Consider the following 22,927-nt stretch of genomic DNA (forward strand, 5'->3'; position numbering starts at 1 on the left):
ATAGGTGAAGTGTGTTTCTTGTAGGCAACAGATCATTGGGGCTTGGTTTTTTAAAATTCATTCAACCACTCTGTCTTCCTTCCTTCCTTCCTCTCTCTCTCTCCCCTTCTTTTTCTCACATGTTTTTTCTTCTTCCTGGGCCTGGCAGGCTAGGAGCAGAATACAGACGAACCACTGGAACATGTGGGACTGGAATAGCCTGATGTTCGACTGCTTGGGTGGTAACTGTGAATGGGTGGACCAGGGTGTGTGGGGAGCAAAGTCATCCTCCCAGAACTGAGAGAGGGCCCGTGGGGCATGCAAGCAATGCAAGTGTTGAGGTTGGCACAGATACAAGAGTGAGGTTATGGCGTGAGAGTAAGATGGGTATGGTGGGGTGGGGTGACTGTTGGAAGAGCATGTTAGCATGTTTTAGAGTTGGGGCCAACTCAGGGCATGGCATGTTGGGGCACATTTGACCCTGGATCTTGACTGAGAAGCTGGGTGCCAAGGGCTGGAAGAACAAAAGGCCCATGGGTCAGCAGGACCCATGAAGATGTGACTGCAAGTGGGATCAGCACTGGGAGAGGCTGAGGCTCCAAGGTGACTCCTATAGCAAGGCAGTGAAGGGGCAGGCCTGGGTTTCCCATTTAGAAATACATTGTCAGCTGCAGCCACTCTTGGATATTCACTTAGAATGGTCTAGTGTCATCTTTGTAAAGAGATTTCAAGGCATGAAACTAAGCATCTGGCCTGACCAAGCAGCTGATAAAGTTGCCAAAATCCATGTTCTCTCCTTCATGCAAGTAGTGTCAGAATATTATGTTGTAGAGTTGTTCATTCAGGTGGAACCCTGGTGCCTCAAAGGCCCCTGCAAGTTCACTGCTGCAAATGGTTCTGGATCGGTCAACATCAAACTGCTTGTATATTGTCTGTCACTTTTTGATGTTGTTCCACAGGTACTTGAATTCCTCAAAGTCCAGCTTGCCTGTGGTGTCACTATCCATCATGGCCACCATGCTTTGACATGTATCAATGCCAAAACCATGAGTCTTCAGTTCAGTCCTACTGATCACAACCTTGTTGACAACATTCATGAGTTCTGTGCCACTGACCTCAATGTCATCTCCAGCCAACTGGGCAAGAGCCTCCAGAAATGATGGACCTCCTCACTCTTGTTGGCCTCAGTGTTGGAGCAATGTGTGTGTTGAGGCAGGGGCTCTAGGTTGTGCTGTGTAGCCACCTCCATGATGGAGCTAATGATTCCACCTAGGAAGCACAAGGCCACTCTGCTGCCTCTTCTGCCTCTGCTGAAGAACTGACTGCCAGACCTCTGGATGTGAGGAGACATGTTCCTAGTTAACTCATTCTTGAAGGGTGGAGGTGGCAGTGTCAGGAATAGGAGAGATGAAGACCTGGATAGGGGCCTGGAGAATGTGCTTGGAGGCCTGATCAGTGGGGAATCACTCTATGGCTTTTGATTGGAGAGTTTCGTCCATTCACATTCAATGTAATCATTGATAAGTAGGGACTTAATCTTGTTATTTTATGTGTTTTCTAGTCATTTTGTGGTCTTCTTTTCTTTCCTGTCTTCCTTTTAGCAAAGGCAGTTTCCTCTGGTGGTATGTTTTAATTTCCTGCTTTTTATTCTTTGTGTATCTATTGTATGTTTTTTGATTTGAGGTTACAATGAGGTTTGCAAATAATATTTTATAACCTATTATTTTAAACTGATGACAACCCTGATTGCATAAACAAATAACAAACAAGCAAAGAGAAAACTAATAAAAATTTTACACTTTAATTTCATCTCCCTGCTTTTCAAATTTTTGTTGTTTCTATTTATTATTATACTGTCTATGTCTTGAAAAGTTGTTACAGTTATTATTTTAGATAGGTTCACCTTTTAATCTTTCTACTTGAGATACGAGGAGTTTACACACCACATTTATGGTGCTATAGTATTCTTTTTTTCCCTGTGTACTTACTACCACCAGTGAGTTTTGTACCTTCAGATGATTTTTTTATTGCTCATTAATGTCCATTTCTTTCAGATTGAAGGAGTCCCTTTAGCATTTCTTGTAAGACAGGTCTGTTATTGATGAAATCCTTCAGCTTTTGTTTCTCTGATATTATAAAATTGACTCGTTGAAAAAATTGTACATGGGATAATTTTATAGTATTATTTGCAATGAATCATTTATCTTTATTAAACATTTTCTAAATATAACTTGAAAGTAGTCCATAAATAGATCTTTGGCTTCCTATACTTTTTAAAAATGGATTTACCCAGTTTGAATTTTCAATAATAATCTCAGAAAGCACCCATATGAATTCCCAATGTTAAAATAAATTGATTTTGTTAGACTAAGTCCTATTTTTGTTTGTTTTTTAATTTAAATTGATTAGGAATAATATAAAGGGATCTGGGGATATGATTTGTCCCCAAAATATAAGTTATTTCCAATCTTCCAGATAGAATCTATTAAGAATTTGATCAAAAAACCCCCAAATTATACCAAATTATAAACTCTTGATGGCAATAAAACTATAGGCCAAATCTAGAATTCTGGTATGGTTTGAAGATGTCTAATTCTATTTTCCTGATCTTCAGGTCCCTTATTGTCAGGCCCTAATCTCATTTCCAGTCTCATATTTCATTTCCACATGCCTATTCAGTGCTTCAGTCAAATGGAATAATTCTACCATACCTTTAGTAAGACCTACACTTTCTAACATATCTGACTTGGCTTATGCTGGTCTTTCCACTTGAATGGTCCCTTTATCTCTACAAGTACACCTTGTATAAATTTTTAAAAGACCAGCTATTTTAAGCCTAGGGCTATTTTTTATGGTCATAGTCTCTTGTTCTGAACTCACAGAGTACTTGTTCCCATTTATTGGAATAACCACGTTTTCTTTTACGTTGTAGCTTTTGATATCATTTCCGGCAAACATTATCACCCTGGTTGCATTTATATTTTTACTTGTTTATTTCCTTCACCAGAAAGTCATCTTTATCAGGGCAGAGACTGGTATATTGAGTTATATATAAAATAAAATGCAGTGCCTGGCATTTAGTGGATGAACAATAAACACTTGTTGGGTTTAATTTATAGCATTTTTATCCTGAATATAGCCCATAACTGATAAAAATTTGCTAAAAAAATACTTATCCACATCTGAAGTTTGAACTTAAGACTGTCTTCAAAAATGTATGTCTTTTTGTCCTATTATCTAGCATATATAGCCTAGCTGAAATAGCCAGAGAACAAATGAATGAATGAAGAGTAGACGCCTAAATCTCTTGCTGCCATGTACTTTCTAGATTGATTGCAAGAATGACTTGTGGATTTTTGCCCTGATAGTGCTTTCGAGTGGCCACTTTGTCACAACACCATGGGCACCATCAATCACCAGGCTCAGGAAAAGCTGTGGCATCCTTCTAGGACCTGAACCACCATGATTTATTGATTTTACAGGAGTGGCAACTAAGGCTGTTCCTCTTTCTTATAACTCAAAATCAGGTTTGGAGATAAGAGGATACAAGGCCAAAGAGAATGTTCATAAAACTTGTTTCTAAGTGATATTTGGAAATTGTGAGATACGGTGCTTATCTTTCCTTAGATAAGGTCTATCTATGTGGTTGAACTAACAAAGCTAACCAGGGCACGATCCTCACTTAGAGTGGAGTAGAGAACTCCACTAAGTTTGGAATTTCTTTTTAGCTTAGTTTGAATTGTATGGGATTTTGTGCTGTAACTGAAGATAGTTGAATGCCCCACTACCAGAGATTAGTATCTGAAGCATGTCTTAAAACTGATTCGAGGTGACAGAGCATGACCTTGGTGGTAGAAAATTCAGTAGGAGGTGGGAATCAACCTAAAAATTTGATGTCAATTTTTATTTACGACTTGATCAAAGCCCGTTTCAGTGGTGATTTCTGGTTGTTGAAAGGTGAGTGATAATTTATTTTCATGGGTTACTATTCCTTGAGAAACTCCAGCAGCTTGAGTTTGAGCACATTAAGGAAATTTAGGCCAAATGTTGGATCAAGTGATTGTAGGCCAATTAGTACCATAAAATTTGTACCATATCCAGGTTACAATCAGTGCGATAACTTCTTAAGGCTCATATACATATATTCCTTATTAAATACTTTTTCTTTTCTATATCAAGAAAAATAACTACAGTCATCGCTCAGTATACATAGAGAATTGGTTCTAGGACCACTGTGGATAATCCATAGAAAATCCTTGCATGTTCAAGTCCAGCAGTGGCCCTGCAGAATTCATGTATACCAAAAGATGGCCCTCCATATATGTGGGCTTCACATTCCTCAAATAGTGTATTTTCATACTGTGTTTAGTTGAAAAAAATCCATGTTAAGTGAACTCAAAGTTCAAACCCGCACTGTTCAAGGGTCAACTGTAATCAGATTGGAAGTTGCTAAGCACAGAATAACAATGAAATAAAATAAACTACTTTTAAAAACATGTACTTACAGCATATTTTACTAGAGCCTAGATAGTTACATCTTTCAGAGAAAGAATATTTATACTTTAAAAAGTCAAGAAAAAAATAGACATATTCTTCCAGTAAGATGATAAAAATCTTTATTTTGTCTTTCTCATGTTATCACCTTCTTCATTCTTTAACACTATCTAATAAAAGGTTAATTCTGTAAGAAAGGTCTGGCCCTCAACTGGTTCCTGGGACATACCAGGTAAGCCCTTAGAACAACCAACCTTATAATAATATTTTGGACATGTTGAGGGCTTGGTCGATACCAAGTACTTTATGCTAAAAATGTGATTTATGGTGGAAGTCTTAAGATATACCATACCAGTATGACCTCTGAAGGGACAGGAGTCTGAGTAAATAAGATCAGCCACATGAGCACTCCATTCCTACATGACTTCCCTCTAATAAAAACACTAAAGTTTGTGTGACCATCCCTGGTTGACACATGTCACACATTATTTGTGGGAGAATTAGATAATGTCTGTGCAGCTCTCAAGGGAGAAAACACAAATGCAAGCCTATCCTTGGTCTCAGATTCTGGTCCATGTCCCTTTTGCTTTTGTTGGTTTCAATTTGTAGCTGTTCAGTGTAATAAGCTCTAACTGTGAGCATAAAATTTTTCTGAGTTCCATGTCTTCTAAAGAGTCATTGAACCTGAGGATGGCCTTGGGGTCTCTTGATCCCACTTTGTTGTCAAAATGGGATTCACTAGAATGTCTCTGAATCATTGAAACATGGCAAAAGCATGCTCAGAAAAGGAAGGATGAGTGGTGCTTATAAGGTGGTCTTATTGTGCCCCGACTGAATAGTGTCTTAGTCTTCTTGAACTATAGTCCTTAGATAACATTGAATGGGATTCTTGTTACAAGCATCAAAGATATCTGAAATAGATCTATCCAGTTTTGAAAGTATCAGATTTGACCTGGTATGCAATACAGGATATTGAAAGCTCTAAAATTGTCTTCATTTCTTTACAGATCTGGGTGAACCACTCTATAAAGCACAGAGAGAAATTCTGTCTTTGATATAGTTTTATAGAGACTGTGATACATGAAGTTACAGATTTGTGTGAGGTCATAGGTTTGTCTGAGTCACTGTATAAAGCACAGAAAAAAAAATTCTACCTTTGGCCCAGTTTCACAGAGAATGTAAGACATGAGGTCTAGAGAAGGACACTGTACCAGGAAAATTTCTTTTCTTCTCATAGCTTTAATTTAATTTAATTTAATTAATTTTTTCAGACAGAGCCTCACTCTGTCGCCCAGGCTCTGTTGCCCGGGCTGGAGTGCAATGGCGCAATCTCGGCTCACTGCAACCTCCACCTCCCGGGTTCAAGTGATTCTCCTGCCTCAGCCTCCTGTGTAGCTGGGATTACAGGCATGTGCCACCACACTTGGTTAATTTTTGTATTTTTAGTAAAGGCAGGGTTTCACCATGTTGGCCAGGCTGGTCTCAAACTTCTGACCTCAAGTGATCTGCCTGCTTCGGCCTCCCAAGTTCCTGAGATTATAGGCGTGAGGCACTGCACCTGGCCTCATAGCCTTTAAACCACCTCAGAGACCTTAACTTGGTGTCAAAAATTCAAACAACTTATTACCACTGATCTCTGGAAAGTTCATGAGATTTTATCAATTGAAAATAATCACTCATGCATCATCCTATTGTTTTTATAAAAGAAGCTTATTTAGCACAACCTATGCCTGAACATACTCCCAAGGAGATGTACAGAAAAATAAGGTATCTGTCTTCAAACAAACTTTACCTTTAAATTTCAAACAAATACTATATTGCAATAAGTTCATGTGTGCCAAGACTATAATTACAACCTGGAGGCCCTAGCTCCCTATTGTAACAGGCATTTTATGATGACTTTCCATGATCTAGGTACCATGGGCAACTTGGATCCTGATTCCAAGGGTCCTTGAAATATTTGGGTGTTTGTATTTCCCTAGTATATGGGTATCTAGTAAATGGCTCCAGAGGTTTCCTAGGAGGAGAACTTGGGAAATCATTATCATTTATTTGGGTCCTGGAGTTGCAGTGTCCTTTTCCTGGGGTACTGCCCTCCACTCCAGCTGAGTTCAGGGTCTGAAATTAGCTCAGATCAAGGCTATGGATGTAACACTTTATCGGGGCTACCTCTTAACATCCTGGTAGACAGCATTTATTTCACTTGATTGTTTTCTCCTGGTCCCATTTAACCCTATGGCTGGTCCATTGTATTGGCCATCTTCCGAATTATCTCTGTCAGGCCTAGCAGTCTGCCATTCATTACTATAACTGAATCTTCTTAAATTCTAACAATTAAGGGTCAACACCAGGCCTCTATGTGTCTGGGTCTATCATCCGCCATCAGAGGGTTCAGTTCTGGAAAGGCACATTGTCCTTTCTATCTGAGCCTACCGCAAAAAGACCACTACTGACAAGGTTGGCAGGATCCTTCCCATCAGTGCTTAATCTTAATGTTTGGTAATTTATGCTTCTAACACCTTAAAACTTGAATTCAGAGAAAGGAAGTAGAGGCTACTGTAGCTGAGATTTCAAAGGCCACAGAAAAGTGTATGCCTTAGTCTCGAAACAAATAGAAGGGATCGAAAAACCAGGCCAAAATGAAAACAAGAATAGGATGCAATTTTTTTGCATTCTAGTACTCAGATCTTAGTCTTAGACCCCTCATTGGGCTGGCTGATGTAATTCCTAGAAGCAACAAGCAATTTCATCATCTGATAGCCAATTTCACTATTTTTTTATTGTTATTATTAGCATTGTCTCTTACATTTTCTTATTTATTTCTGAATCAGTAAAATAAGATTTCTTTACAAAATTCAAGAGTATAAAGTGAAGAGTATGTGTTCCTTCAACCCCTACATTCACTTGGTTCTTCCCAGAAGGAGCCAATAATAATAGATTTTGATTAATCTTTCCAGAGATATATTTGCATGCTTGCATACAATAATTGCATTTTTTCCTTGGTGATAAGATAATCTACATTGCTTTACAACTTGTCTTTTTTCTTTCATTTTACAATATCTCTTCAAGACCATTCTTTACTGGTACAAATAGAGCTTCATTGTCAATTTCTTTCCTGGCTATATAATATTCCAGTACATGCACATACTAAAATTTATCTTACCAATCTAATGTGAAGGACATTTAAGTACATTCCAATATTTTGCCATTAAAAGCAATGCTTCAGTGGACCTCTTGTATGTAAATGATTTTTCAAAATTATATTTCCTAAAAGTGAACAAGGTTTTTCAAAGTGTGTATGGATCTGTTCTATCTCATGTGGGCCAGGCACTGATATCCTCTAATAAGCACTTTTTATGTTTAAAACTTTGCTAAATGAGGGCTGGGCATGGTGGCTCATGCCTGTAATCCCAGCACTTTGGGAGGCTGAGGCGGGTGGATCATTTGAGGTCAAAAGTTCGAGACCAGCCTGGCCAACATGGTGAAACCCCATCTCTACTAAAAATACAAAAATTAGCTGGGTGTGGTGGTGTGCACCTATAATCCCAGCTACTAGGGGCTGAGGCAGGTGAATCTCTTGAACCCGGGAGGCAGAGGTTGCAGTGAGCTGAGATTGCACCACTGTACTCCAGCCTAGGCGACAGAGTAAGACTCTGTCTGGTAAAAAAACAAAACAAAACAAACAAACAAACAAAACTTGCTGAATGAAAATGAAAAACATACAGATCAAAAATAGTCCAAAGCATATATGTACAATCTATAATATCCTTAAAAGGGGAGCTTATGCTTTTTAAAGAGTGAGCTCACACCTTTGACACCATGACCAATTAATTTAGCAGGAGCAGACAATACTGCAGTTAGCTCATCAGCAAGTTTGTCCAAGGTTCGTGCAATCCAGGGAGTATCATCATTTTTTGTAATATCAATCATACGTTTAAATTGACTTATCTCTGCATTCATCTCCTCATATTTCTTCTTAAATCCTTCATGAAGCCAATCATTTTGGACCTAAAGACAATGTGGGAAGGAAAGTAAATTTTTAAAAATCCTTATTCTTTTAAGACTTACATTTTGTATTTAAAACCTATGTGACATCACACTCTGGGGACTGTTGTGGGGTGGGGGGAGGGGGGGAGGGATAGCATTAGGAGATATACCTAATGCTAAATGACGAGTTAATGGGTGCAGCACACCAGCATGGCACATGTATACATATGTAACTAACCTGCACATTGTGCACATGTACCCTAAAACTTAAAGTATAATAATAAAAAAAAAACCTGTGTGAAACTTTCTTTATTTTACTCCTAAAAACATTTTCTCAATTATTAGAGGAGAATTTGGACCTAGAGATTGTGAGGAAGCATAGTTTACAACTTTACTAATATCCACCCACCATTATGGTTTTGCTATGGTGCTAACCTAGGTATAAGGACAAATTCTACATGTTCCTGCCCAAAAGATGCCAGTTGGGAGGTAGCCATTGGTCTGATTGCATCAATTCTCAGTCCCAATTGGGCAGCATGGTCACCCATATTGTAGGAATAACAGAAACTTATAAGCTGATGTAGAAATCTCTTATGAGAGGACTTTCAGATGGACAATGCAAGAATTCTCCCTACACTGTGTGCTAATTTGGGCAGGCTACCTACACAGGGTGACAACTGCAGCAAGTTTAGAAACTGTCCCTTTCCTGTCCTTTTAAGTCTGGAAATTTCTAAGAGTTGTATGTCAGCATGGATCTACCTCAGGGTGTTTGGATGGTAGTAGAGCTCCTGGTAATATGTGGTCTTGGTGAAGGAAACCAGCTGCTGTTCACATCAAATACACTGTGTGGAATATATGTTTAACTTCTCGAGATTACTTTTATAATCTCCCAAAACAGCAGCTCCAACCCTATTTATATTCCCCAAGGACTTGTAGGGATCATAGTCAACCTTACCTCTCCAGAATCTAAGTATAGAGAATATAGAGAAGAATTCCAAGTCTTACTGAAACAATTAAGGAAAAAAGGATTCAGGGCTTTTAGTGATTGCCAAGCAGCAAATGGTGATGTGCTTCCTTCCATGATGTTGCTGTAAACTTCACCAGCCCTTCCTGAGGTACCTGGGCGAGGACCATCTGGCCTGCTGAGGCCAAGGGCAGACTTACCTTCTGCGTGTGCTCCAACATCATAATCTGCTCTCTCAGTAGCTGTTCTCTCTCCATCTGCAGCTTCTCCTTCAGTTGGGCTATGTTTTCCTTGAGACTCTTATCTTGAGCCTCCATCTGTTGCTGCTGCTCCTGTAATTTCTGTTTTAAAAGTTCCTGTTCCTTCTCAGCTGCCTCCTTCTTGGCCCGATCCACTGCTCCATGAAGGTATTAGAAAGAGAAGAAAATAATAGGTGAAGATTCATCTTCACTTTTCTGAGCTGAGACTAAACCAAATCTGAAATGCAGGATGAGAAATCACAGAATTCACCCAGGTGCACACCATTAAGAGCGCATTTGAGAATGTGATGGGAAAGGCTCTGCCTGTCTGGCTGATGTACGATCATAGCTCCCCTTGTTATTTTCAGATTTAGCAGAGTGTGTGTTCCACAGAAGAGGAAATTCCTCATTTTGGGAAGGTTTTCCTGTTAGATCTGTTAGAGGGCATTGTATAAATGTACCCCTCCTGCTGTAAGCTGAGCCCTGTCACATACCTGCTACTGCCTTCTCTCTATCAGTGAGGGCTTTATCTGACTGCAAGATGGATTCCTCTATCACCACCTGTGACTCCAGGAACCTCTGGAAGACCTCATTTGCCTATGGAAGCAAGAAAAAGCACTTAGATTTCTTTGAAAATCTATGTTCTGGGTATTAGTGTTGCAAGAACAATTATGGTCTTGTAACTTTTGCTTTATGCCTAAAATTCTAAAGTAGCCCCCTACAAAGTGTGCGGGCTCTTTAGGGTGACCAGAGCCCCTCCTCAATTCCTGCTTCCTGTCTCCCTCCAGTGCCTTTCCCACTGCTATAATATCTCCCTGTACCTGTTTTGGGTTCCGGCCAGGCAGAACTATGTGCACAGGTGTACAAACTCCCAATCTCTGATGCTTATACACGTTTGTCTTCCAGTGTGCAATGCTGCCTCTAATCTATGCTGTTGCTTTCTCCTGCCACTTGCTGGCTAGAACTTTAGGCAAGTCATGTAATCATCCTTGGGTACTAAGTTCAGATCTGTAAAATTTCCAAAATAAAGGTGCTTCTTAAAGTCATTAGGAAGATGAAATTAAAATGTCTGGGGAAGAATTTAACAGTATACTGTAGGTAATAACAGCTCGTTGTGAGTTAGTTGTATTATTACTACTATTATGTTTATTACCACCACCTAGGTGGTAATTTTCCTTCTGTCTCTCCTGGATTTCTGAATACTATACCCTTTGTTTTGGAATAAAAATTTTTATTCTAAGAAATAAATGTTAAGTAGTGGACATTGAAAGCTAAGGCGTTATGCTATCCCTCTGCTCTCTTATTACCCACGGCTGGTGCTGAAGACTCCATTCACTCTATCCTATAAACTTCCCCATGCTCCCCTTATTCCTCACCTTTACTCCTTTCCTGGGCACTTGCCAATAGTCCTGTTCAATCCTTTCCTTTGTTTCCATGTAGAGCTTGTGCCCTCCAGGAACAGAGAAACTTCCTGCTGAGATACTTTCCATTAGTCCCTTTGAAAGCTCATTGAGTTTAGCCTGGCAGTATTGAACAGATGACTCTTCATTCTGCAGCAAGAAATCCCCCTTCTTATTCATTGTGGTTTCCTGCAAGGGAAATATAGAGAGATGTCACCAGAAGAAACATGGAGGAGATGAAATTCTAAAGAATCTGGTGGAAGAGTCGATCTAACTGTGGTCTTCATGAGAAAAACATTCTAGTGGAGTAGATGTGGAATCAGAAACACAAAACTTCATACATTTGCAATGCTAGAAATTCTCTTCAAGGCTATGGAAAAGTTCATTAATCTTCCTGAGCTTCAGGTTCCTCATCTGTGACATGATGGGACTACATTCCATAATCTCTATGGTTTGTTGCAATGGTATCATCCTGTGTTCCTGTCCTCAATGGTACAAGGATACAAGAAGGAGCAATGTAAGTTGAACAATGGCCCGGAATTAAGATCTGGTAAGAGAATCTTTGTATCCTGGGAAAGGTAGACTATGCACAGAAAAAGTGCACTGCTCAGGGATGACTTGTGCATGTTCAGAGCAGGCCTGGAATCCTTAGAAGTGTTAACTTAAGGAGGATCTTAAATGATCTGTATTGATTTTACCTCAGTCATCAGAAGGTTTTCTAGTTGAGTGCTTAAGGTTTGGGGAGATAAAAGAGGGATATGTAGTCTTTTGAAACTCTATCCCTCATGAGAATCCACGATAAGTTATTCCTCAGTGACAGATGAGCATTGGTGACAATAAAGGCAACTATAGGCTTCATTCTTCAAGGGGAAGGGTGATGAACAGTAATGACTAAGGCAAATTACCATGAACTTCTTCTGGAATTCCTGATTTTCATCCTTGAAGGAGTGCTCCATGAAGATTGCGATGGCTTCCCTCTCACAGGCCGCATGCATGTCCAGCAGCTCCTGGAGCGTGTCTGTGGGGAACTTCACTCGCTGGGCCATCTGCTGGCTGTAGTAGTCAGCTGCCCTCTGCACGGCCGCTGAGTTCTCACGCTGGGCCAGAGTTATCACTGCATTCTCCAGACAAGGCACTGCTCCACTGTTGACGGCCTCTACATAAGTCACTGCCAGAGTTCCCAGACCTAAATGAACCAGGAGATTTAGGGGCTAAATATGAAATTAAAGCTCAATGGGATCCTAGGCTACATTTCTGAGCACACACATGCACATACATACACGCGCGTGCACACATGCAAACACATACACTCACATCCCTACCTCCTTCTGCTATTATCACTTTTATTTTCATAATGACTCTTCAATTTTTATGGATCTCCAGTCCACAGTGCTAAAAAATTTAAATATCTACTTGTATCTAACATACTAGGGGGTATGCAGGAAGTACAATTTCTCATTTAAAAAATTACAAGAAAAGTAGTTTACACAGATAAAATGAGGCAGGGTAAATCATATCACATTTATTCCTAATTCTGAAGCTACCATTGTATTTTCAGGGACTTATGGGCTAATATTTATTTATTTATAGACTTTTTTTTTTTTTTTTGAGGCCCAGGCTGGAGTGCAGTGGTGTGATCTTGGCTCACTGCAACTTCCGCCTCCCAGACTCAAGCGATTCTCCTGCCTCAGCCTCCTATGTAGCTGGGACTACAGGTATGTGCCACCGTGCCTAGCTAGTTTTTGTATTTTTTGTAGAGATGGGGTTTCACCATGTTGTCCAGGCTGGTCTCAAACTCCTGAGCTCAAGCGATCTGCGTGCCTCTGCCTCCCAAAGTACTGGGATTACAGGTGTGAACCACCACCCCCAGCCTTCTAGAGGTTTTTAAACTTGAACATATCTTTTCTATTCTCTTGGCAAAGAATACTGAACACATAGGACTTAGAAAATATTTCCCCTAAGAAAATATTATATGTGTTTTTATTTTCAGTTAGTTATTTTATCAGTGGGGGATTTTTTTTCAGATATGTGGAAGCCACAGATATCAGTGACAGAGTTTGCAATATTGGAGAGGAATTTGTAAATTGCAATAAGTGTGATAATTATACACATTTCTTCACTGAGTGTGAATACCTATATACACATAGTTTTTCTATATGGAATCTAACAAATATTCTGAGAAACACATTATACAATATATTCAACACACATGAGGCCCCACAGAAATGTAAAAAGGAGACTCACGATTCCCAGTGACTATGATTCCCTCCCTGAGGGTCTTGGTTCTTGCATGCGTGAAGATGTAAGAAGAGAAAATGTTTGTTTGTTCCTGGAATTTGGGATCCAGTTGCTTTTCTGACACCTTCTCAATATTGGCTAGAAGGTCTTTGTCATTTGTTGGCCGGTCAAAGACAAAACACTTCCGTTTTGGAAAGAAACGCCTGATGCACTCCCTGGGCAAATTGGATGTTTGAACTCTGGGATTGTTGCCTGAGGGATAAGAAAAACAGAGAATATAGTGAAAACAGTCTTGGTATAAGGGAGCTAAAGGTATTTTTGATAGGGTTTATTGTCTTTTTGCCATCTTCTACGCTTACAGACCTCCTTTAACATAAAAATTAAATACTTCTCTGCACATGAAACTTGTACCAGTGATAAAATGCTGGCAGGAAACTTTGGGAGATATCTGACTCAAGTACAAACAAAACCCATGGCTAGTATCTGTAGACCTGAACATAGTGCTGAGTATAAAGTAATTGTTACGAGATGTTTACTAAATGAATGCCTGAATTAATGAAATAGCAAATGTAAATTCTTGTCCACTTCATTCCATGTAGCAACTGAGCTGTGGGACCAAAAAGAAGAGCCAGAAATAAACTATCCAGGATAAATATTATAAGTAGCAACATTTGGGATAGTAAAAAAGATACCATGATTATTTAAGAAAACCACATTGATGCTAAAAGAATTTGTATGCTGTTAGCTATTTTTTAGTAAAATCCTCTGAAGACTAAATGTAACAAGTATATAATCTTGTATTGTTTTGTTTTTTCGAGACCAGGTCTTGCTCTATTGCCCAGGCTAGAGGGCAGTGGCACAATCACGGCTTACTGCATCCTTGATTTCCTAGGCTCAAGTGATCCTTCCACCTTAGCCTCTTTAGTAGTTGAGACTACAGGTGTGCACCATGACACCAGCTGATTTGTTCTAGTTTTTATAGAGACAGGGTCTCAATATGTTGCCCAGTCTGGTCTCAAACTCCTGAGCTCAAATAATCCTTTCACCTCTTCCTTCCAAAGTGCTGACACTGCAGGTGTGAGTCACCATGCCCAGCCAATAAGGTAGTTTTAAGATAATCATCACTTCTTTATAAACTCTGAAGAGTAAAAGACTGTATTTGATTTGACAGTGTTGCTCTTCTGCCTATGAATTTTTAATAAATGTTTCAAGAAAGCATAAATAGAAAAATGAAAGCAACAGTGAGTTCACTGGAATTGATATTTCTCATAAGGTTTTATCAGATACACACTTAGATAAATGTAACCCATTAAAACAATCATTATGAAATTCTAGCATGGATACACATGTTGGTTTAAGAGAAAAATCATAACATAGAAAGTAAAATGAATATTCCAACAATTATCAGAAATTTTGAAAAGGCACAGATTGTAAAGACATGCTTCTTCAGGTTGCTTTAGAACACAAAATCATTTTTGTAGATGATATAACTATATGGATATTGAAAAGTTATATCCCTCCATGAGAAGAATAATATCCGTGTAACATGTTGAGGTATTTTGGATGTGTGTCCCCTCCAAATCTCATGTTGAAATGTGACCCCCCCCAATGTTGGAGGTGGACCTAGTGGGAGGTGTTTGGGTCACAGGGGCAGATTTCTCATGAATACCTTGTTACCATCCTTGTGGTAATGAGTTAACACAAGATCTGGTTGTTAAAAGTCTGAGACTACCCCCTTCTGTTGTTCCCTTTCTCACCATGTGACACACCAGCTGCCCGCTTCACCTTCCACCATTAGTAAAAACTTCCTGGGGTCCTGACTAGAAGCAGATGCTGGTGCCATGCTTGTACAGCCTGCAGAACTATGAGCCAAATAAACTTCTTTTCTTTATAAATTACGCAGGCTCAGGCATTCCTTTATAGCAATGCAAAATGGACTAACACACACATTTATATTTTTATTAGATAGGCTTTTCATTGTAATTTCATGTCTAACAATTATCTGGTCAATCATTTTCTAAACACAGAAAAGCAGAGGGCAAAACACGGATCACAAGCATCTTGTTTTTAGAAAGTCTTAGCACCCATTGTAATCTGAATGCTAAGGTAGTAATTGTACAAAGAACAAATCTGTCTTGAATAATTTATCTGCATTTTAGACTCTACTTTTCTTAAGTGAACTAGGCTCCATTCCTAGAGCTCTTCAACATACCCCTCAGTCCCCGTTTCTACAGACCTCAATCTAGTCTCAAATACAAATGAAACCCCAGGATTGATGGGCAGTGTTTAGCAGATCACACACCCAGGGGACCACCCACAACCCAGGCCACATTCTGATACCTTGAATCAGCTTCAAGGCATTCTCCAGGTATTCATCTTCTGTGATAGGGTGACCGTTCAACTTCAGCTCCAGAGTGAAATCCCGTACTGTCCAAATAAAGTCTGGAAAGAAACTCACAAACTCTGTGGAATCTTCTACTCCATCAGGCCTTGGGGAGGACTTTGCCTTAATTAGTTCTGTGAGCTCCGTCACATAACTAGGACTTAGGTAAGGAAAAGAAACCGTCTGCCCACAATTCACACATTTATTTTATAAAAATATTATAAACACTCTCTTTTGTCTTGGGTTCCCTATGCTGCACCACAGGTAATTACATTAAAGGGAAGGAGGAAATGACTTGATCTCCATTCCTATAAAGTCAATGAAACCTGGTGATTCTGTTCTGTTCCTGGAAGGATACTGCAGCTGCTCCAGGGCCTGGTGGTTGATGGTGCTCATGCTGTTGTAGATAAAGGTGCTGCACAGGAGCACAGCCAGGGCAAAGATCCAGGAGTCATTCTTAGGGTCACCCTAAAAAGCACATTAGAGCAAAGGACTTACGAGTGTAGTCTTTAGAAATTCACTGAGACATTTATTTTGTCAGTCTTTCATTTATGATTTCAGCTAATGTACTTGCTCTACAAAGAAGATAGACATGAATGTAAACAACAGTTTGTTACAATATGTCTTCTAATCACAATTTCTTTACATATAAAAGGATTCTAATCTTCATAGCGTTTTTCTTTTCATCAATTGGATGAAATAAGATGCATATATGGAAAAACTAGTACAATATCTGGTTTACAGTTGGATATTCATGATGAGTGTTAACACTTCTTCAGTCTACACATATTTATTGGCCATGCATCACGTACAAAAACCATACCATAGTATGCATAACTGGGGATTGTAATTATATTCAGTTAAATTCAGCAAACACTTATAGGAAACTGAAGAATGTTTCTCACTGTTCTTATGTTTAGAAAAGTAAATTTAATAAATTTACTCTCAAGATGACTATTTCAAAGCTGTGACAAACATTCATAATGATGAATTCAATAAAAATGACAATATTTATAGATAACATCTTAGTAATGTACATAAGAAGTGGAACCCATAGCTATAATGTTAAATTAAAAATTACAAGTCTATCCAGGAAGATAAGAGCTATGAAAATTGAAGAGTGTATGTGATATGAAGGTTTCCTGGAAGTCATGAGCTGAATGTTAAAAAATTGATTGAATGTGGATTTGAAGAAATGAAGGTGATTCTGCAAGTAGAAAGACCCACAGAAACAAAATTAGAGATTGTAGATTTCAGGAGTCTTTGCAATAAGAATAGTTTATTGGCCTGAATGAGCAGAGGGTAAGTGCAGAAGATAAGACTGAATAGGGAGCTCCAGTACCTAGTTGATTAAGGACACTAAAGGTCAGGCTAAATTTGTTTTTATAAACTATAGCATGTCTAAATTATAGATAGTCCAGGAATTATTTCTATCCTAAAAAGCATGTGTAACTGGTTCCTAAAGCAAATATAAAAACTGAGATCTAGAGATTTCTACATGATTCCAGGAGATTCTATATGGGATTTTGGAGGTAGGAAGAATAGCCTATTCATTTTTTTATGTCCCCCACTCCTTAATTTTTAAAAAAGTAATCAATAAGGATTCTTCTTAGAAGTGGGACTCGTGACAAACAATAAACTATTTAGACAGGAGTATATCACTGTTTGATAAATGACTTTAAAGTATCTATAAAAATCCCAAAGGCATTTTGTTTATTATTATTCTTTTTTGTAGAGATGGGCTTTCACTATGTTGCCCATGGTGGTTTCTAACTCCTAGCCTCAAGCCACCTCCGCTGTCTCAACCTGGCCCAAAAATATTCTTAAATAAATATAAAAAACAATCCTAAAATTAATGCAGAATCACAAAATGCCCTGAATAATCAAAGTAATCTTGAACTAGAAGAACAAAGCTGGGGGCATCATATTTCTTGATTTTAATATATATTGCAAAGCCACAGTAGTCAAAATAGGATGATACTGGCATAAAAACAGACATATAGATCAATGGAACAGACGAGACAATGCAGAAATAAATGTATACATCCACAGCGAACTCATTATTGACTAATGTGCTGAGAGCTTACATTGAAGAAAGGATGGTCTCCTCAATAAATGGTACTGGGAAAACACATATCCACATGTATGCAGAAGAGCAATATTTGATCCTATTACACACCATACACAAAAACAACTGAAAATTGATTAAAGACTTAAATGGAAAACCAGAAACTGAATCCAGAAATCCCACTACTGTGTATATATCCAAGGAAAATGAAATGACTATGTCAAAGAGAGATATCTGTTCTTTTATATTTATTGCTGTACTATTCACAATAGCCAAGGCATGGAGTCAATCTGTTTCCATCAACAGATGAATGAATTTTAAAAAATGTGAAATCTATACACAATGAAATACTATTAAGCCTTCAAAAAGAAGGAAATCCTGTCATTGGCAACAACCTGGAGGAATCTAGAGGATGTTAAGCTAAGTTAAATAAACCAGGCACAGAAAGACAAACACTGCATGATTTTACTTATATGTGAAATCTAGAAGAGTTGAACTCATAGCAGTAGAAAGTAGAATGATGGTTACGAGGGCCTAGTGGAGAGGGGAACAGGAACGTTGGAAAACGTTAGTCAAAGGGTACAAAATTTTAGTTAGATAGAAGGGGAAAAAAAAGATATGAAGCCGTAAAAATACCAGAAGAATATACAGGGAAAAAACTTGACATTGGTTTGGGCAATGATGTTTTTGGATATGACACCAAAAGCACAGGTGAAAAAAGCAAAATTAGACAAATGAGACTGCATCAAATTAAAATGCTTCAGGTAACGAAGGAAACAATCAGCAGAGTGAAAATGCAACCAATGGAATAGGAGAAAAATATTTGCAAACCATATACTTGATAAGGGGCTAATATCCAAAATATATGAGGAACTTATATAACTCAGTAGCAAAAAAAAACCCTTATACCTCATTAAAAATGAGCAAAGGTGCTGCAATAACTTACGCATGCATGTGTCTTTATAATAGAATGATTTATGTTCCTTTGGGTATATACCCAGTAATGGGATTGCTGGGTTGAATGGTAGTTCTGTCTTTAGCTCTCTGAGGAATTGCCATACTGTCTTCCACAATGGTTGAACTAATTTACACTTCCACTAATGGTGTAAAAGCCCACAGCCTCACCAGTATCTGTAATTTTTTGACTTTTTATTAATACCCTATTCTGACTGGTGTGAGATGTTATCTTACTGTGGTTTCCATTTGGATTTCTGTAATGATCAGTGATGTTGAGCTTTTTTTTCATATGATTGTTGGCCACATATATGTCTTGCTTTCATTACAGCACTGTTCATAATAGCAAAGACATGGAATCAACCTAAATGCCCATCGATGATAGACTGGATACATAAAATGTGGTACACAAACACAATAAAGTACTATGCAGCCATAAAGAAGAACAAAATCATGTCCTTTTCAAGGACATGGATGGGCCTGGAGGGCATTATCCTTAGCAAACTAATGCAGGAACAGAAAACCAAACACTGCATGTTCTCACTCGTAAGTGGGAACTAAACGATGAGAACATATGGACATATAGAGGGGAACAACACACACTGGGGATTATGGGAGGGTGTGGGAGGGGAAGAGGGAGAGAAGCAGGAAAAATAACTAATGGATACTAGGCTTAATACCTGGGTGATAAAATAACCTGTACAACCGACCCCCATAACATATGTTTATCTGTGTAACAAACCTGCACATCTTGCACATCTACCGCTGAAGTTAAAATAAACAGTAAAAAAATGAGTAAAGAACCTGAATACACATTTCTCAAAAGAAGACATACAAATGGCCAATATGTATGTATAAAGGTGTACAAAATAGCTAATTATCAAGGAAATGCAAATTAAAACAAAAATAAGATATCACTTGACACATTTAAGATGGCTATTACCAAAGGAATTAAAAATAACAATTGTTGGCAAGAATATAAAATAAGAGAACATTTGCTGTTTTTTGGAGTGTAAATCCATGCAGCTATTATGGAAAAAGTATGGAGGTTCCTCAAAAAATTAAAAATAGAACTACCATGTGATCCAGCAATCTTACTTTTATGTATAAATCCAAATGAAATTACATCAGTATTTTAAAGAGATATCTGTACTTTCATATTTGTATTTATATTTAAATATGGAAGTATGAATATTTAAATATATCCATAATAATTGCAGCATTATTCACAATAGCCGAGATATGGAAACTACCCGAATGTCCATCAATGCACGAACAGAAAAAGAAAATGTAGAGTACATGTATGTGCATTGTACTAGTCCGTTCTCATGCTGCCCAATAAAGACATACACGAGACTGGACAATTTACAAAGGAAAGAGGTTTGACTCACAGTTCAGCATGGCTAGGGAGGCCTCAGGAAACTTACAATCATGGTGGAAGGGGAAGCAAACACATCCTTCTTCACATGGTAGCAGGAGAGAGAAGAATGACAGCCAAGTAAAGGGGGAATCCCCTTATAAAACAATCAGCTCTCATGAGAACTTACTCACTATCACGAGAATAGCATGGGGAAACCACCCACATGATTCAATTACCTCCCACCAGGTCCCTCCCACGACATGTGGGGATTATGGGAACTACAATTCAAGATGAGATTTGGGTGAGGACACAGCCAAACTATCAATAGCATGCATATATATATTTATTGAATATATATAATATATATATTTTTTATTATACTTTAAGTTCTAGGGTGCATGTGCACAACATGCAGGTTTGTTACATATGTATACATGTGCCATGTTGGTGTGCTGTACCCGTTAACTCATCATTTACATTAGGTATATCTCCTAATGCTATCCCTCCCTGCTCCTGCCACCCCATGACAGGCCCTGGTGTGTGATGTTCCCCACCCTGTGTCCAAGTGTTCTCATTGTTCAATTCCCACCTATGAGTAAGAACATGCGGTGTTTGGTTTTTTGTCCTTGCGATAGTTCGCTGAGAATGATGGTTTCCAGCTTCATCCATGTGCCTACAAAGGACATGAACTCATCCTTTTTATGGCTGCATAGTATTCCATGGTGTATATGTGCCACATTTTCTTAATCCAGTCTATCATTGATGGACATCTGGGTTGGTTCCAAGTCTTTGCTATTGTGAATAGTGCCGCAATAAACATACGTGTGCATGTGTCTTTATAGCAGCATGATCTATAATCCTTTGGGTATATACCCAGTAATGAGATGGCTGGGTCAAATGGTATTTCTAGTTCTAGATCCTTGAGGAATCACCACACTGTCTTCCACAATGGTTGAACTAGTTTACAGTCCCACCAACAGTGTAAAAGTGTTCCTGTTTCTCCACATCCTCTCCAGCACCTGTTGTTTCCTGACTTTTTAATGATCGCCATTCTAACTGGTATGAGATGGTATCTCATTGTGGTTTTGATTTGCATTTCTCTGATGGGCAGTGATGATGAGCATTTTTTCATGTGTCTGCTGGGTGCATAAATGTCTTCTTTTGAGAAGTGTCTGTTCATATCCTTGCCCACTTTTTGATGGGGTTGTTTGTTTTTTTCTTGTAAATTTGTTTGAGTTCTTTGTAGATTCTGGATATTAACCGTTTGTCAGATGAGTCGATTGCAAAAATTTTCTCCCATTCTGTAGGTGGGCTGTTCACTCTGATGAGAGTTTATTTTGCTGTGCAGAAGCTCTTTAGTTTAATTAGATCCCATTTGTCAATTTTGGCTTTTGTTGCCATTGCTTTTGGTGTTTTAGACATGAAGTCCTTGCCCATGCCTATGTCCTAAATGGTATTGCCTAGGTTCTTTTCTAGGGTTTTTATGGGTTTAGGCTTAACATTTAAGTCTTTAATCCATCTTGAATTAATTTTTGTATAAGGTGTAAGGAAAGGATCCAGTTTCAGCTTTCTACATATGGCTAGCCAGTTTTCCCAGCACAATTTATTAAATAGGGAATCCTTTCCTTATTTCTTGTTCTTGTCAGGTTTGTCAAAAATCAGATGGTTGTAGATGTGTGGTATTATTTCTGAGGGCTCTGTTCTGTTCCATTGGTCTATATCTCTGTTTTGGTACCAGTATCATGCTATTTTGGTTACTGTAGCCTTGTAGTATAGTTTGAAGTCAGGTAGCATGATGCCTCCAACTTTGTTCTTTTGGCTTAGGACTGTCTTAGCAATGCGGGCTCTTTTTTGGTTCCATATGAACTTTAAAGTAGTTTTTCCAGTTCTGTGAAGAAAGTCATTGGTAGCTTGATGGGGATGGCATTGAATCTATAAATTACCTTGGGCAGTATGGCCATTTCCATGATATTGATTCTTCCTATCCATGAGCATGGAATGCTCTTCCATTTGTTTGTGTCCTCTTTTATTTCATTGAGCAGTGGTTTGTTGTTCTCCTTGAAGAGGTCCTTCACATCCCATGTAAGTTGGATTCCTAGGTATTTTATTCTCTTTGAAGCAATTGTGAATGGGAGTTCATTGATGATTTGGCTCTCTGTTTGCCTGTTATTGGTGTATAAGAATGCTTGTGATTTTTGCACATTAATTTTGTATCCTGAGACTTTGCTGAAGTTGCTTATCAGCTTAAGGAGATTTGGGGCTGAGATGATGGGGTTTTCTAGATATACTATCATGTCATCTGCAAACAGGGACAATTTGACTTCCTCTTTTCCTAATTGAATACCCTTTATTTCTTTCTCCTGCTTAATTCCCTGGCCAGAACTTCCAACACTATGCTGTATAGGAGTAGTGAGAGAGGGCATCCCTGTCTTGTGCCAATTTTCTAAGGGAATGCTTCCAGTTTTTGCCCATTCAGTATGATATTGGCTGTGGGTTTGACATAAATAGCTCTTATTATTTTGAGATACATCCCATCAATACCTAATTTATTGAGAGTTTTTAGCATGAAGAGCTGTTGAATTTTGTCAAAGGCCTTTTCTGCATCTATTGAAATATTCATGTGGTTTTTGTCTTTGGTTCTGTTTATATGCTGGATTATGTTTATTGATTTGCATATGTTGAACCAGCCTTGCATCCCAGGGATGAAGCCCACTTGATCATGGTGGATAAGCTTTTTGATGTGCTGCTGGATTCGGTTTGCTGGTATTTTATTGAGGATTTTTGCATCGATGTTCATCAGGGATATTGGTCCAAAATTCTCTTTTTTTTGTTGTTGCGTCTCTGCCAGGCTTTGGTATCAG

The 22,927-nt window shown here is 38.5% G+C and overlaps 1 protein-coding gene and 1 pseudogene across 4 annotated transcripts in view; both read right to left on the bottom strand.

The window, feature by feature from the left end:
- Positions 1-629: 629 nt before the first annotated feature.
- Positions 630-1,261, bottom strand: LOC129043346 (calpain small subunit 1-like; annotated as a pseudogene).
- A 5,966-nt stretch (positions 1,262-7,227) lies between these two features.
- GBP6 (guanylate binding protein family member 6) overlaps positions 7,228-22,927 on the bottom strand; it is a 100,006-nt gene continuing 84,306 nt past the window's right edge. For all 4 annotated transcript variants that reach the window (XM_054477201.2, XM_054477185.2, XM_054477190.2 and 1 more), the window contains 8 exons: positions 16,043-16,152; positions 15,642-15,838; positions 13,308-13,553; positions 11,969-12,249; positions 11,040-11,252; positions 10,158-10,260; positions 9,625-9,818; positions 7,228-8,481 (listed from right to left, as the gene is read on the bottom strand). In XM_054477201.2, the coding sequence (XP_054333176.2) occupies positions 8,242-8,481; positions 9,625-9,818; positions 10,158-10,260; positions 11,040-11,252; positions 11,969-12,249; positions 13,308-13,553; positions 15,642-15,838; positions 16,043-16,152 (1,584 nt within the window). In that variant the 3' untranslated portion in view covers positions 7,228-8,241. The remainder of the gene's footprint in view (positions 8,482-9,624; positions 9,819-10,157; positions 10,261-11,039; positions 11,253-11,968; positions 12,250-13,307; positions 13,554-15,641; positions 15,839-16,042; positions 16,153-22,927) is intronic.

Source organism: Pongo pygmaeus, chromosome 1 (assembly GCF_028885625.2).
Source record: "Pongo pygmaeus isolate AG05252 chromosome 1, NHGRI_mPonPyg2-v2.0_pri, whole genome shotgun sequence".
Taxonomy (NCBI): Eukaryota; Metazoa; Chordata; class Mammalia; order Primates; family Hominidae; genus Pongo; species Pongo pygmaeus.